The sequence below is a fragment of the Protobothrops mucrosquamatus genome, unplaced genomic scaffold, assembly GCF_001527695.2.
Source record: "Protobothrops mucrosquamatus isolate PMUCROS unplaced genomic scaffold, P.Mucros_1.0 scaffold162, whole genome shotgun sequence".
In the NCBI taxonomy this organism is placed as follows: Eukaryota; Metazoa; Chordata; class Lepidosauria; order Squamata; family Viperidae; genus Protobothrops; species Protobothrops mucrosquamatus.
Genome location: NW_015386525.1, coordinates 118,734 through 134,644, shown reverse-complemented (window position 1 = coordinate 134,644; position 15,911 = coordinate 118,734). Strand labels below are relative to the sequence as shown.

At 43.1% G+C, this 15,911-nt stretch overlaps 1 protein-coding gene across 3 annotated transcripts in view; it reads right to left on the bottom strand.

Moving 5' to 3' along the window:
• Positions 1–15,911, bottom strand: part of LOC107285341 (putative RNA-binding protein Luc7-like 2) — a 48,604-nt gene that overhangs the window by 12,845 nt on the left and 19,848 nt on the right. For 2 of the 3 annotated variants that reach the window (XM_015813521.1, XM_015813517.2), the window contains one exon: positions 2,349–2,447. In XM_015813521.1, the coding sequence (XP_015669007.1) occupies positions 2,349–2,447 (99 nt within the window). Of the gene's footprint in view, positions 1–2,348; positions 2,448–12,722; positions 12,781–15,911 lie in introns of all 3 variants that reach the window. The other variant, XM_015813520.1, reaches the window with a different exon arrangement.

Here is a 15,911-nt window from a genome sequence, read left to right as displayed (position 1 = left end):
TTGACCAGATGTTAGCACTACCAATTCTCTTTCCATTCTTTATAATACAAAGATAATTTGGTGATAGAACATACATCAAGTTCAAAGAAAAAGTCTTGCTCTTTTGATGCAATTTCATAATCTGCTCTTAACGCCAAATCATGCACCTTCAGACATTCTCCAAGATCCATCCTCTGAAACACAAGACAACACAAAAGGGCAATTTTACAAGAAAATACTAAATGGATACAAATTATATTCTTATTTCAATATTCAAATGGTGTACCTATATATTTTAAATTACTATACAAATTTTGTTTAAAAGTGATCAGTCACATCATTAAAAGTCCACAAGTCTCAGTGACACCATACTGGAACAATAGATCAATACACTTAAATAAAAAATAAAGCAATCTTAGCAGAATTTCTTCCTCCTAGGAAGAAAGAGCTTTCCTTTCAGTTCTTGCATGTTTTCCTTACAAGCTAGTATACTTAACAAATCAAGTTTGTTAAGGGAAACATACATAATGCCCATTGTACTACTTTTTTCAATTTCAGATATGGATTGCCATTGTGTTCTTCCTAGGGCTGAAACAGTGTGATTGGGTCTGTGAACTAGAATTCATGATCCTGGTGTTTTAATTGCTACACCAAACTGGTTCTCTATTGTATTACTTTAGGTCCAATTAAAAACAAGGTTTGACTATATGTCCTTTCATAAGAACAAATGGACTAGGATGGAGCTTGAGCCAGGAGGCTATTTGGTCTGGAGCAGTGGTTCTCAACCTTTTTAATGCCGCGACCCCCAACCGGTCGTAAGTCAAGGACTACCCAACCGGTCGTAAGTCGAGGACTTTCCCTGCCCGAGAGCGCCGCGCATGCGTGGTTCCGCCCCCTGCGCCGGCCAAGGTGTAGCTGGCAAGCGGCAGAGACTGAGCAGGCCGACCACCAGCTGGCCCAGCTCAAGGGAGGTAAGGCACCCGCCAGAAAAGGGGGAAAAAAATGGCAGACAGCCTTGCTTGGCGACCCCCGTGAAATGGTCCATCGACCCCAAATGGGGTCGCGACCCATAGGTTGAGAACCGCTGGTCTGGAGCATTATGCAAAGGATGTCTGTTTTTACTGTCTGTGATCCTTATATGAGAGGAGCAACCATGTATGTTCTATTATTAGATAAATAATATTACAAAGGTTTACAGTTTAAAGTGGCTGGTACCATAACTTGGGCAGGGGAGAAATGAAATGCAAATTTTATATTTTATAATATGATTTAAAACTTATGCATGTAGCTCTCATAAAAAGCTGAAGCAATTATTTATTACATTTATATATCGCTTCTCTCAACAATAAGGTGATTTTGGGTGGCTATATACAGAACACCACAGATGAAGCGAACTGCATTTCCCTTCTCTCTTTCAAAACTCTCTTCAGCAACTAAGTTGCCTGATCCTTCTTCCACTGTAATTTATGCCTAGGGATTCCTAGTCATTCTGAATTGTTTATTGGGTTCCCCTTATTCCCCGCCATCAGTTTCTTTCCTTCCTTGGCTTACTAAACAAAGCCACCAAAGCTTTGCCTACTTTTCTAGCCCTAATAATGAGTAGGAGAATACAGAAAGTACTATACTAGGCAGGTAAAGTGTAGATAAGAAAAAAGATAAAGGAAGCAAAAAATCCAAGTCCAAACAGACAATTTAGAGATATAAACCCTATTTTACCTGTAGGTCATTTGCAAAAAGTTCTTGCACAAGAAATCTGCTTGATAATCTTTACCATAATGAAAACATTATAATTAAATTCACTACTTTCACCAGCCAATTTAATATTAAGAGTTATACGGATATCAAAAAGTGAGTGATCACTCCAATACATACAGATTTAAAAATGAAGAGTTGATATCAACTGCTTTAAAGAATGGATACTTTACAAATATCTTATGATAAAATGATTTTATGTGAAAGATTACCTTCAATATTTATGATTATCAGTAATATCACATTAATACTCAAATCCAACGAACAACTCTTTTATGAGAAATTAAGACTAGTAAAAGGGTAGAGAAAATTGTTTTGATTAATTGAGAGTCAATTTAATGATTAAGATTTATTTATTTATTTATTTATAATTTAATTTATACCCCGCCCTTCTCCTCATGGGACTCAGGGCGGCTAACAGCCTCATAAAACTACAATACAAATACAATAATTAAAAGCCGAATTAAAAAGAAATATTTAAATAGGCCGATCAATTAAAATTATCCTTAAAAATCCCCTGAAACTTTAAAATCATTAACAATNTTGACCAGATGTTAGCACTACCAATTCTCTTTCCATTCTTTATAATACAAAGATAATTTGGTGATAGAACATACATCAAGTTCAAAGAAAAAGTCTTGCTCTTTTGATGCAATTTCATAATCTGCTCTTAACGCCAAATCATGCACCTTCAGACATTCTCCAAGATCCATCCTCTGAAACACAAGACAACACAAAAGGGAAATTTTACAAGAAAATACCAAATGGATACAAATTATATTCTTATTTCAATATTCAAATGGTGTACCTATATATTTTAAATTACTATACAAATTTTGTTTAAAAGTGATCAGTCACATCATTAAAAGTCCACAAGTCTCAGTGACACCATACTGGAACAATAGATCAATACACTTAAATAAAAAATAAAGCAATCTTAGCAGAATTTCTTCCTCCTAGGAAGAAAGAGCTTTCCTTTCAGTTTTTGCATATTTTCCTTACAAGCTAGTATACTTAACAAATCAAGTTTGTTAAGGGAAACATACATAATGCCCATTGTACTACTTTTTTCAATTTCAGATATGGATTGCCATTGTGTTCTTCCTAGGGCTGAAACAGTGTGATTGGGTCTGTGAACTAGAATTCATGATCCCGGTGTTTTAAATGCTACACCAAACTGGTTCTCTATTGTATTACTTTAGGTCCAATTAAAAACAAGGTTTGAATATATGTCCTTTCATAAGAACAAATGGACTAGGATGGAGCTTGAGCCAGGAGGCTATTTGGTCTGGAGCATGATGCAAAGGATGTCTGTTTTTACTGTCTGTGATCCTTATATGAGAGGAGCAGCCATGTATGTTCTATTATTAGATAAATAATATTACAAAGGTTTACAGTTTAAAGTGGCTGGTACCATAACTTGGGCAGGGGAGAAATGAAATGCAAATTTTATATTTTATAATATGATTTAAAACTTATGCATTTAGCTCTCATAAAAAGCTGAAGCAATTATTTATTACATTTATATATCGCTTCTCTCAACAATAAGGTGATTTTGGGTGGCTATATACAGAACACCACAGATGAAGCGAACTGCATTTCTCTTCTCTCTTTCAAAACTCTCTTCAGCAACTAAGTTGCCTGATCCTTCTTCCACTGTAATTTATGCCTAGGGATTCCTAGTCATTCTGAATTGTTTATTGGGTTCCCCTTATTCCCCGCCGTCAGTTTCTTTCCTTCCTTGGCTTACTAAACAAAGCCACCAAAGCTTTGCCTACTTTTCTAGCCCTAATATGAGTAGGAGAATACAGAAAGTACTATACTAGGCAGGTAAAGTGTAGATAAGAAAAAAGATAAAGGAAGCAAAAAATCCAAGTCCAAACAGACAATATAGAGATATAAACCCCATTTTACCTGTAGGTCATTTGCAAAAAGTTCTTGCACAAGAAATCTGCTTGGTAATCTTTACCACTGTCCATAATGAAAACATTATAATTAAATTCACTACTTTCACCAGCCAATTTAATATTAAGAGTTATAAGGATATCAAAAAGTGAGTGATCACTCCAATACATACAGATTTAAAAATGAATGAGTTTTGATATCAACTGCTTTAAAGAATGGATACTTTAGAAATATCTTATGATAAAATGATTTTATGTGAAAGACTACCTTCAATATTTATGATTATCAGTAATATCACATTAATACTCAAATCCAACGAACAACTCTTTTATGAGAAATTAAGACTAGTAAAAGGATAGAGAAAATTGTTCTGATTAATTGAGAGTCAATTTAATGATTAAGGTGTTGGACTAGGAAATAGAGACCCAATTCCAGTCAATCTTCAGCCACAGAAGGTCACTAGGTGACTTTGGGTCAGTCACTTTCTCTCAGTCCAATTTACCTTACTTGAGGTGGGGAAAAATAAGATGGAAGATATAACTTCAAATAATAATAGTAATGATGCACATTAAGTGTTTTTATCTTTATTCATGTCAGAAGCATCTTCAAATTATGGACATATACCATTCAATATGAAGCAGCTAAAATAAGTGTAAAATAGGTCATAGCTATAGCACATATGAATACTATGTAAAATAAATAGGATTAAAACTAGATGACATTTGCCCAGTATCAGGCCACATCGACAGCATTTCCTCTCACCAGCATGAGGTCTTCCTCTGTGCATGTTGAAGAACATCATATGCACCATAGCATATATGAGATGGACTGTTGTTCTCCACGTTCACAAAAAGTATCTTCTATAGGGAAGTCCCATTTTCTTAAATTGTCCTTTGATCTTCCTACCCTGGTACACAGTCTGTTTAGTGATTTCCATACAGGTCAAGGTGATTCTTGATCAGGAAGCAGAAAGCCATGTGGTTATGCCCAGTTACTTGACAGCTCCTTTTCTATTGGTGCACTATTGGTTGCTTGGTACACTCTTCTTTATTTTTCTAAGTCTCTGCTTATCTTTCAAGCCTAATGCCTTATTTTTTTATCTCACCTTTTTTTTGTCAACTCAAGCAATGTAGATATTAATATTCTAAACTTCTAGTTTCCCCAACAATGGGTTGGGTTGAATGTATAACTTATCTTAAGTCACCAATGAAGGAGAATATTTGTAGCTCAGAGTTGAAATGAGGGATCTTTGGTGCTCTCTGAGCTTGTTTTCTTGCAGACATTTCATTACCCTAACTAGGTAAAATCATCAGTGCTAGTAAGGAGTGCCGTTTGCTGTCAGTTTATATTCTGGTGTCTTGCCTCTCTGTGTGGGTGGGGGCAGTCTTAGGGATTCTTTGATTGGGCTGTTTACTAAAGGCTCTTTGGTAGTTTCTTGGTTGGGGTATTGCTTACTTGATTGTTGGTCTGAAATTGATCTTGGAGTTAATCTATGCTGATCTGAGTGCTGATTACTGGAGGGAAGGTGCTGGAGTCTTTTTCACATTGGGACTGGTTGATTATCTCTTTTGCATAGTCTGTAGATGTTGTTAATATCTTATGTGTCTATTGAAGGCCGATCTGTCAGAGTGCCAGTCTTCTAGAAATTTCCTGGCATTTTGGGATTTGGCCTGGTCTAGGATTGTCACATTTTCCCAATTGAAGTTATGGTTAAATCTGTCTATAGGTTGTGAAATTAAACAATTTTCATCATGCCTTTTGACTGCCAGTTGATGTTCATGGATGCGTTCTGCCAGTCTTCTGCCTGATTGTCCTACATAGTGGTTGTTGCAGTTCTTACACTGTATGTTGTAGAGTTGCTGGTTGAAGGAGGCTGCGTGGCTTGTTGCGCAGATCACACCGCTGCCGCCACTCATGGCATGAGGCCACGTGGCTCTTTGTGCCAACTGCACCATTTCCGCCACTTGCGACAGGACACTGCGTGGCTTGTCGCACCGCTACTGCCGCTTGTGCCTTTTTTCAGCATGATGATGGAGAATCCACGAATGGGTTTACTTCATCTTCCTGCCCAATTAGACTAAGTCTGACAGACTTGCCACGCCTCCTGCTGGGCCAGTATTACCCAGTTACGACGAAGGCGAAGCAACAGACGATAGTGCAACGTGTTGGCTCCTACTACCCGACACAGGACCTGACGGACACTGAAGGGGAGGATGTGGATTCTCCCATCATCATGCTGAGAAAAGGCGTTCAGGTAAGACAACGCCCCTTCTCCAGCATGAGGATGGAGAATTCACGAATGGGACATACCAAAGCTGCCCTATCCCTATGGGAGGGAATTAGTCAAGGCCTGTGTCCCACTTGATGACACTACTTGTTGCAGCACCCTCCGGCCAAATGAGGTGTCCGCAGAGGCAAACCTATCTATCTTGTAGTGCCTTATGAATGGGGAAGGCGAGGACCAAGTCGCCGCCCTACAGATCTCTCCAATGGATGCCTGTGTTGCCCAAGCTGCCGATGTTGCAGCGCTGCGGGTGGAATGAACGGTGATACGGCTTGGAACGGACAAGGAGTGCGATTGGTATGTCCTTGCAATGCAAGCTTTGATCCACCTGCCTATGGTCGATGACGAAACCTTTTGCCCGATGGAAGAGGGTTGAAAGGAGACAAATAGTGCCTCTGACTTACGAAAGGCAGAAGTCCGCTTGATGTACTGGCGTAGTGCCCTGCGCACGTTCAGAGTGGTGCCACTGGCGTTCTAAGCTGTGAGACGGACAAGGGCAAAAGTTAGGAAGTATCACCTCCTGAGACCTGTGGAACAGGGTGTTTACTTTGGGAACAAATGACGGATCTAATCAAAGAACCACCCTGTCACTGTGGAAAACACATAAGTCCTCTTACAGAGAGAGCTGCCAGTTCTGATATGCGTCTGGCTGACGTGATAGCTACTAGGAAGGCTACCTTCATGGACAAGAGCCGCAGTGTACAGATGTTAATGGGCTCAAACGGAGGTGAGGTAAGGGCCTGTAAGACTCGTGACAGGTCCCAAGAGGGATATCGATGGACTGCAGGAGGTTTGGTGTTGGTCGCTCCCTTAATGGAGCGCACCATGGGGTGCTGAGCTAAAGGGGTTGAATTGTCGCATGCAAGTACCGTTGACAGAGCCGCCACCTGCCTGCGGATGGTATTGGGTGTTAAGCCCTTGTCGAGCCCCTCCAATAAATATTGCAGGATTCTCTGGATGGTGATGTACGAGAGATCTAAATGGTTTCTGGTGCACCAGAGACTAAAGTTTTTCCACGTGGAATCGTAGATCCTATTGGTAGAGGGGCGTCTGGATGCCTGAATCATGGAGATTACTCTTATCGAATAGGATTCCCGGGTCAGGAGTCACCGCTCAAGTGCCAGGCAGTTAACTGGAGCCACTGGGGTTCTGGATGCAGCAGGGCTCCCTGGCGGAGAGCAATGCGGTCTGGAGGGATTTTCCACGGAGGGGGGGGAGATGGAAAAGCCTATAAGGTCAGCAAACCACGGTCGTCTCGGCCAGTGTGGAGCAATCAGTATGACCTCTGCCCATTCCTGGAGTATCTTGTAGATGACTGCCGGGAGCAGAGGGAGAGGGGGAAAAGCATATAATAGTTCCCTGGGCCATGGGCTGCAGAGAGTGTCCGCCCTCTCCGCCCCTGGAGAAGGGAACTGGGAGTAGAACCTCGGAAGCTGAGAATTGTCTGGAGAGGCAAATAAGTCCAGTGCCGGGTGACCGAACCTCTCCGCTATCTCCGTGAATAGTTCAGGATGCAGGGGCCACTCAGAGTGATCTACTGTCGAACTGCTTAAAAAGTCCGCCTGCCTTGAGGGAGGAGAGGTTGGCCTCTGCCTAGGAACCCAACAACTGGGCCTCGGACATGAGGGACCTGGACTGGGTACCCCCTTGTCGGCTCACATAGGCTTTGGCTGCTACATTGTCCGTAAGGACTAGGACGTGTTGTCCCGCCACATTGTTTTTGAAGTGGCGTAGGGTGAGATGTATGGCTCTGAGCTCCAACCAGTTTATGTTGTGCTTCAGGTCCGGCCGGGACCACCAGCTCTAAGCCAACTGTGATTGTAGATGGGACCCCCAGCCGAACAGACTGGCATCGGTAGTCAGAGTGAGCCGGACTGGCTCCTTGAATAATGAGCCTCTGGCTACCACTGGAGAGGTCCACCAGCGAAGGGATTTCGGGGTTTGAAGTGGAACCTTGACCTGCTGGTTGGAGGAGCTGGTGCCCAGTCTCTGAAACAGGAGCAAGAACCATTGTAGGTTCCTGGAATGTAGTCTGGCCCATGGTACTATGGACATGCAAGAGACCATCTTCCCTAACAATTGGGAAAGGATGGCCAGAGAAACGACACGCTCCCTTTGGATCTGAAGTACTAGGGTTCGGATACTGTTCTGGCGCTCCTGCGACAGATAGACCATGCACTGCCTCGTATCTATGATCGTGCCCAGGTTGAGGAGGCGAGTGGAGGGAGCTATCTGGCTCTTCAGAAAGTTCACTGAGAACCCGTGGTCCTGGAAGACCCCGATGGACAAGGTCAGGTCTGATTGAGCCGCCTGAACAGAGGTAGACTGGATGAGGATATCGTCCAGGTAGCATTGGATCCGTATCGGGACTAATCTCAGGTGGGCGGCTAGTGCTGCCAAGATCTTTGTGAATACTCTTGGAGTGAAGGCAAGGCCGAATGGTAGGGCCCTGTACTGATAGTGATGGTTTGTGTAGCAGAACCTGAGGAACCTGGGATGGTCGGGGAGGATGGGGACATGCAAGTACGCTTCCGTGAGGTCGATGGACGTCAGGAAGTCGTCCCACCTGATGCTGACCAAAATAGATTGGAGCATCTGCATCTTCAATTTTTTGTAAACTAAATGGGAATTTAGTGCCTTCAGATCGAGTATGGCTCTTCATCCTCCTGAGGCCTTTGGCAACACGAAGAGGATGGAGTAGAAGCCTTATTTCAACTGTCCAGCCGGCACCGGTTCTATGGCCCTTATCTCTAAGAGGTGGCGTATGGCCTCGGTCATGAGGTTTATCTTGGTCGGATTCCATGGAGCCGGGCAAGAAATAAAACGATCTGGGGGTCTGGACAAGAATTCTAGGGACAGACCGCACTTGATGGTGTTGAGTACCCAAGCGTCTGTAATGGTGGCCTCCCATTTGTGGATGAAGAGGGAAAGTCTGCCACCTATGGGGGGCCCCTCCCTGAAGTCACGTATTTCTTCTAAAAGGATGGTCTCCCGTGCGTCGAAAGGGACGCTTGGACTGGAACTGTTGTCTGGGCCTGGGACCAGAACGTTCCAATTGGCGGTCAGACCTGGGAGGAAAGGGGCGGGGAGGCTGTGTCCAATCCGATCTTGACCCCGAATGAAATGGCTGTCTGTGGAAGTATGGGTTAGATCTTCTGTCAGCCCGTCTGGAAACATGGGACATCACCTTACGCTTGTCTCGGTTCTCCACCAGGTAAGGATTGAGGGCTTCTCCGAACAATTGTCCGCCAGTATAAGGGGCGGTGGCTAAGCGCCATTTCAATTTTAAGTCCGCTCGCCATTGCTTTAGCCATAGAAGCCTGCGGGCTGTTACGTTGGAGGCTATAGCTCAGGATGAGAACCTGGCGGCGTGTAGTGACGCATCCGCCATGTACTCCTATGTCGCCAGTAACTTACCCAGGTTCTGGTGCGCGTATACCTGTTCCTGGGGAATCATTGCCTGGAGCTCTCGGAGCCATATGATGGAGGTTCTGGCGAAGAAAGAGGTGGAAGTGGATGCCTTCACCGACCACGCCGAGGCTTGGTGGGACCTGCGTAGAGAAAACTTGGATTTTCTGTCCTCCGCTCTCAAGGTCTCAGCCATGTCTCCTGACATGGTGGAGGAAGAAAGGAGCGGAGTTAAAGACTCATCCACAACCGGGACCTCCAGCAGTTCTGATAAGGAGGGGGCGACATTGAATAGTTTCTTTTCAGTTGCCAAGGGTTCCCCATTGTTTTTTAATGGTATTCAAAAAGAAGGAAGGACAAGGTATATGCCTCTGGTTAACAGTCGGCTCTGAGAAAAGTAGATTTGGGTCTTGGCTGGTGGAAGGAACCGGTTGAGGCTCCTGATCGGGGTCAATCTTGGCAGAGGTACTTGCCTTGAACAATAATGATTTGAATAATGTTGGATCAAAAAGGCCTACAAAGCGGGAAGGGTCTGGAGATGACTCCTCATCTTCCAACAGTTGTATGTGCCCTGACTCGTATTCTTCAGAATATGACTCTCTGTCCTGAGAGGATCGGTTAGAGGCAATGGAACACGGATATTCTGGGAGCTCTTGATAGTGAGATGGTGTCATTGGTGCGGCAGATTCAGGCCTGGGCCTCTGGAATGAGGAGGCCATGCCCTGAGCAAATGCTTGGGCGATTAGGGCCTGAAACTGCTCTGGCCACACCCCTTGAGGGACAATGGGACAAAGTCCAGCTGCCGTGGGCGTGAAAGTGGCTTCTGGCCCCGGCTGAGCTCTGGGCGAAGGAGTCACCCATTGAGGGCCTGAGCCCTGGTCGAGAGGTATCGCCTCCCCCTGTCCGGCCTCACCATCTGGGGACCATGTCTGTTGGACTAGGGAACTGGATGGGGAGAGTTGTGGATTAAAGAACGAACCCTCAGCTGGGACCGGGAAGTGTGGACAGTTCCACTTGGATTTTGCTTTTGAGCCTTGGAGAACTGTCTTTCCAAGGCAAGGTGTCTCCTGGTGGCCTCCTTCTCAGCTGCCTTAGAGGGTGTTTTGCCCGAGATAGCTTTAGCCTTGGCCTTAAGCTTCTCTGCAGCCTCCAGTTTGGAGGACTTGCGCTTCTTTTTGGCGGGAATGCCAGGAGCACCATGCGTTGTCTGCCATCACGACAGAGATCTCTCAGTGTTGTTCTGAGAAAGATCTCAAGGTATGGGAGCAGAGCGCTGGGGTGGTTGTAACCCCAGATACTGGAAAATGCCAGTAATTGCTCTAGACTATGGTGGCCGCTGGACCAATATTGGCCTCTCGCGCACCAAAATGCTCCTGATGGCTATCAATGCCTGAGAGCGCACTGATGGCGCAGTGGTCAGGCGGACGGAGGTGGTCAAAACCACAAGTTGGCAAGCGCCAGCACACACATCCCTTTGTTAGTGGCGGCAAATCACCGTAGTGATAAGTGCCTGCACACTCAACCTAGGCGGCAGGGCCAAAAGGCGTGCCAGCACGCTTTAATACTGAGAGATTGAGGAAGAGACCGTTGAGGCCTGGTTAAGGCTGTAGTAAAAGGCAAAGGGGGGGCAAAATGGAGGCCTCTGGGCTCTCTGAGGAACAAGAACCTAAAATGGCGTCCGCTTAGTGAGGGCTTTTTGGGAAGGCCCTGACTCCTCAGGAATTTGCAGTGTCAAATCAGATTAAACTATAGGGGAACACCTGATGTGACAGCTGGTGTAGCAGAGCCTGAGAAACCTTGGCCTTAATTGAGCTGCCGGTGAACAAAAGGAATTTCAAAGTGAGGATCTCCAAGGGACGCCAGAAGCAGTTCTCGCAGCATGCAAAATGGCGGCTGCGATGAGCTCTCCAAAATTAGGACAGCGGGTGAAGCCTCAGGCTGAATGACAGTTGTTCTGGGGATGGCCATGGTGCACCAGCGAGATTTGGCTTCAATTTGAAAAAAAGGGGGGGCGGTTGTCCTCGCGGCAAACTAAACTAGAGGCCGCGACGAGCGCGCCCGAATCAATCTGGCGCCGGAGGCTTCGGTCGAATGTCAGCTGTCCTACAGCGTGCCCCCTGGAGCCCACCGCTCAGCTGTGCTGCGGGCGACCTTCTCCGAGCCTCCCTGAAGTCGGTGTTCAGCCGGCTAGCTAATTTGCATCCGAGCAGCTGGAATCCTAGCCGCTGACAATGGCCTGGAACAGCTGTGTCTGAGTGCCAAGTTGGGGAGGGGGAGAATTATCGCAGCGCTGATCGCAGCACTGCGATGAAAAGGTTTGAAGAATCCACGAATGGGAAGATCATACGACCTGCTAAGTCTGCAATGGAGCCAACAATTATGCGTCCTGCTGGGCAAGAGACTAAGTCGTAACTGGGTAATATTGGCCCAGCAGGAGGCATGGCAACTCTGTCAGACTTAGTCTAATTAGGCAGGAAGATGAAGTAAACCCATTCGTGGATTCTCCATCCTCATGCTGGAGAAGCAAAACGTCTTCAAAGAAAAACAAGCCAGTCCAATTGCCTCTTGAAAAAGCACCTTTGGGACGCTTCTGAAATCCTGTCAAGAAAACTTCAGGGAATTGTCCAGGAGTTAACACTGAGTCAGATGCATACCTCCCCCACCCCTATAGATTAAATAAAATACACAATACATTTTTTCACTTTGTTTTGTTTTCTCTTCTCCTTGATGCCTGTATGACACAAAATATTTCTGCATTTATAACTTCTATTTCTATAGCTATAATTTTTGATGTACATTATAAGAAAATGCATGTCTTCCTAAACAAAAAACAACTAGTCCCAAATCTTTCCTAAAAATTTAACTGTACTTCTACCCTAACATAAAATGTAAATATCAGTTTAGTACTTTAAACAGAAGTGGTAATGTAGGTTTACTACCACCACAATAATACATACTAAACAAATTTATGAAATGCTATGCATTTGGTTTTAAATAGAGGATTCCTGGGACAATATATACCAGGGAATGTAGGATTTTCTAGCTATCATTCTCGGAAGATAAACAGAGACTTTCAATCTCTTCTTCAGTGAAATTTGTTCAAGGACAGTACTCTTCCAGAATTAGAAATCATAAGAAATGAACAACAACAACAAAAAGGTTTCCGGAGAAATGATGGTGAAAGGCAACAACATCAAAATTGGCAGAAGGAACAAAAAATGCCACATGTACAAATATTTTATGAATAAAAAGTAAGGATCATAAAAGTCCTTCATTTCAATGCCCCCAGAATTATCATTTGTTGTAACTAAGCTTTTTAACCATTCTAAATCAATGGGAACAAGTTAACAATAATTAACATATTTCACTGACTTCAGCAGAACTGTAGCATTACCAATTTAATTTAAATTCAGTGTTCACTTTGTTCAGATCCAGTGTTGTGTTGTTAAGATCTGGAATGAAAAGATTTAGACCTAAGTCCATTTACACTCTTGGAAATTCACTGTGTGCAATCAAGCCACTCATTCTCACAGATGAACCACCTTAGCAGGCTATTGCTATAGGAAGATTGTCATTCTAAAGCAGGCATGTCAAACTCATGACGTCATGCGATGTATCGCGACTTTTTCCCCATTGCCAGCAATGGGGTGGGCACGGTTTCAGTATGATGCATCTGGCCTGTGGGCCGGCAGTTTGACATGCCTGCCCTAAAGCCTTCCTGAGCTTCGTAGGATACTAATCTAATCAATTAATCAATAAAAACTTGAGGCTGGCAAAAAGTGATAAAGCAATAGAACCTTAAAGATGTTGAATGCAGTTTTAGTAAAAGCAGACAGTTGTTAAAATTAGAGCCACAAGCAGTAAAAAAGCACAGGTTCTGGATGGCCTTTGGGAAAAAAGTAAGTTATATATTGGCAAAAACTGTTAAATGGTTACTTGAAATTCAGAATCCATATAAATCTGGAGGGCTGTTAACTTATGGTTTAGCCATAAAAATTAATTTATTTAAATTGTAGTATGTTTCATGGTGACAAACCTATTCTATTTTGCCTTAAATCTTTAACTATTCTTCATTTAAAGGCAACTTTCTCTTTGTACATTTTTGTATGCTAACTGGTTTAATAATAATAATAATACTAACAACGTTGGGGACCTTGGAGGTCATCTAGTCTAACCCTCTGCTCAGGGTTATGATATGATATAGGGCAGGGGTAGGCCAACCTTGGCTCTTTTATGACTCGTGGACTTCAATATCCAGAATTCCTGAACCAGCCATGCTGACTCAGGAATTCTGGGAGTTGAAGTCCACGAGTCACAAAAGAGCCAAGGTTGCCTACCCCTGCCCTATATCATTTCGGATAAATGGCTATCCAGTCTCTTCTTAAAAACTTCCAGTGTTGGAGCATTCACCGCTTCTGCAGGCAGGTTGTTCCACTGGCTAGTTGTTCTAACTGTCAGGAAGTTTCTCCTTAGTTCGTTGCTTCTCTCCTTGATTAGTTTCCATCTGTTGCTTCTTGTCCTGCCTTCAGGCACTCCCTCTTCTTTGTGGCAGCCCGAGACATTGGAATACTGCTATCATGTCACCCCTCGTCCTTCTCTTCATTAGACTAGACATACCCAATTCCAGCAACCGTTCCTTATACGTTTTAGTCTCCAGTCCCTTAATCATCTTTATATAGCATTACTGATTCCTTATTAACAAGTATCCAAAAGCATGAATTAAAATCTAATTTGTTATTTATTTTTCTACCTTGGGAGATGTATAAAAATTTTATTCAGATATTTAGAATTTTTTTTAAAGAAAATTAAAACTGAATTTCTGTTTTTCAGTTCGGTGTGTTATATCAGTTGACTTCTAAGACCAGCAAAAGCTAATCATAATCATGGCGATTATTCTATATCCACCAATTCAGTTACACTGAAAATACTGAGGTAGACTTTTATAATAAAACTGGTCAAACAAGAACATTCCATATATCAATTGCAAAAATATAAAAATAAATAAATAAATAAATAGGCAGCCAAATAGCAATTTGAAGAACAAAACATTCCTTGGAACAATTTTATCAGGTGCCATTGATATCAAACTGTGTGAAATGTTTCTTACAAGTGATACCATGGGGAACTATTTTCAGTCTATGTTTTAATATGAAGTATTTAAATTATGAATGCAATAACCTTCTGTGACACATGCAAAGTATTCCATTACTATATGAATTCTACTGCTAATAAGGTCTGGTCAATTTTAAATCATTGGCTTGCATTGTGATAAACAATTTTATCCCAAATGTGAATTAATTATATTAATTTATTAAATATTATTAGTATTAATATAAACCCAAAGGGTAAAGAGAATGAACAAATATGCAAATGGCTCAGTGTAAAATTCTGGATGTCTTCAATTATGAAGTTCAGAATTTAAATCTGCTTTTTTATTCAAAGTCATGATGTTATTTAGCGGAAGAGAATGGAAGGGAATAACAGTACTTGATAAAATTAAAGAATATCTTTTGCAAAGGAACCTGATAATTGAAAAATATGGACAAAGAGAAAATAACAGTACATGAAAAATACAGAAAAATATCTTTCAATGGAAGGTTAGCATGAAAAATAATTCACCAAACTAGAAACTGAGCTGAGGTTTCTAGTTTGGTGAAAAAACAAATATATTGTATTTACCAGATTAACTGAATTCTGGACAACAGTTCACATAATTTTCTATAGTAATATTTAGAATGTATATTATTGGAGGAGTTAAAAACTGTTATTTGTTCATGCATCCAGGTTTCATGTTTTTATTAAATGCTTCATGGTATACTTGTTTTTATTTCCAATTTCAGCATAAAAATAATGCAACATACTGTATTTTATTAAGCAATCTGGATTCAAAACAAAAAAGTTATGCAGGACCTATGTTAATTCTCATGTCACACTTGTCACCAACTCTTTAAAAAAGCAGAGTCCTTTCCTGTATTTGTGCAACAGCCATTACACTTTCTCAGAAAAATCTATTTTTGATTTACTTTGCTGCTTATATGTCCAATATGCATGCCCATATTTGTGCCATAATCCCACTTTCCCCTTTTAACCCAGATTGCTACAAATCCTTGTACCTTAATTTTATAATGTAAATACACAATCAAATGTAAAATGAGTTTGAGTACTTCTGCAGAGGTAAATATATATCTTAGCTCAGTGGTGGCGAACCTATGGCACAGATGCCAGAGGCGGCACTCGGAGCCCTCTCTGTGGGCACCCGTGCCGTTGCCCCAGCCCCGCCTCCCCCCGCAGCCCCCCTGGAGGAGAGTCGCCCTCAGGCGCAGCCCGCACGGAGCAGCACAGCCAAGGACATAGCCGGGCAGCAGGGACAAGACTCCACCCTCGCGCCCCATAGCGTGCAGATGATGCAGGGTGTGGGCGGAGGGCGTGGCTGCCATGGCGCTGCAGGGCTGCCTGGGTGATCTGCGGCAGGCCAGGGAAGCGGTGCGTGGCCGGGCAGGCGGGGGCGGAGCAGGCAGGGTGGTAGGTGGAGCGGGGACGGGGGGAGGTTTTTGGGCACTCGGTCTCTAAAGGTTCGCCATCA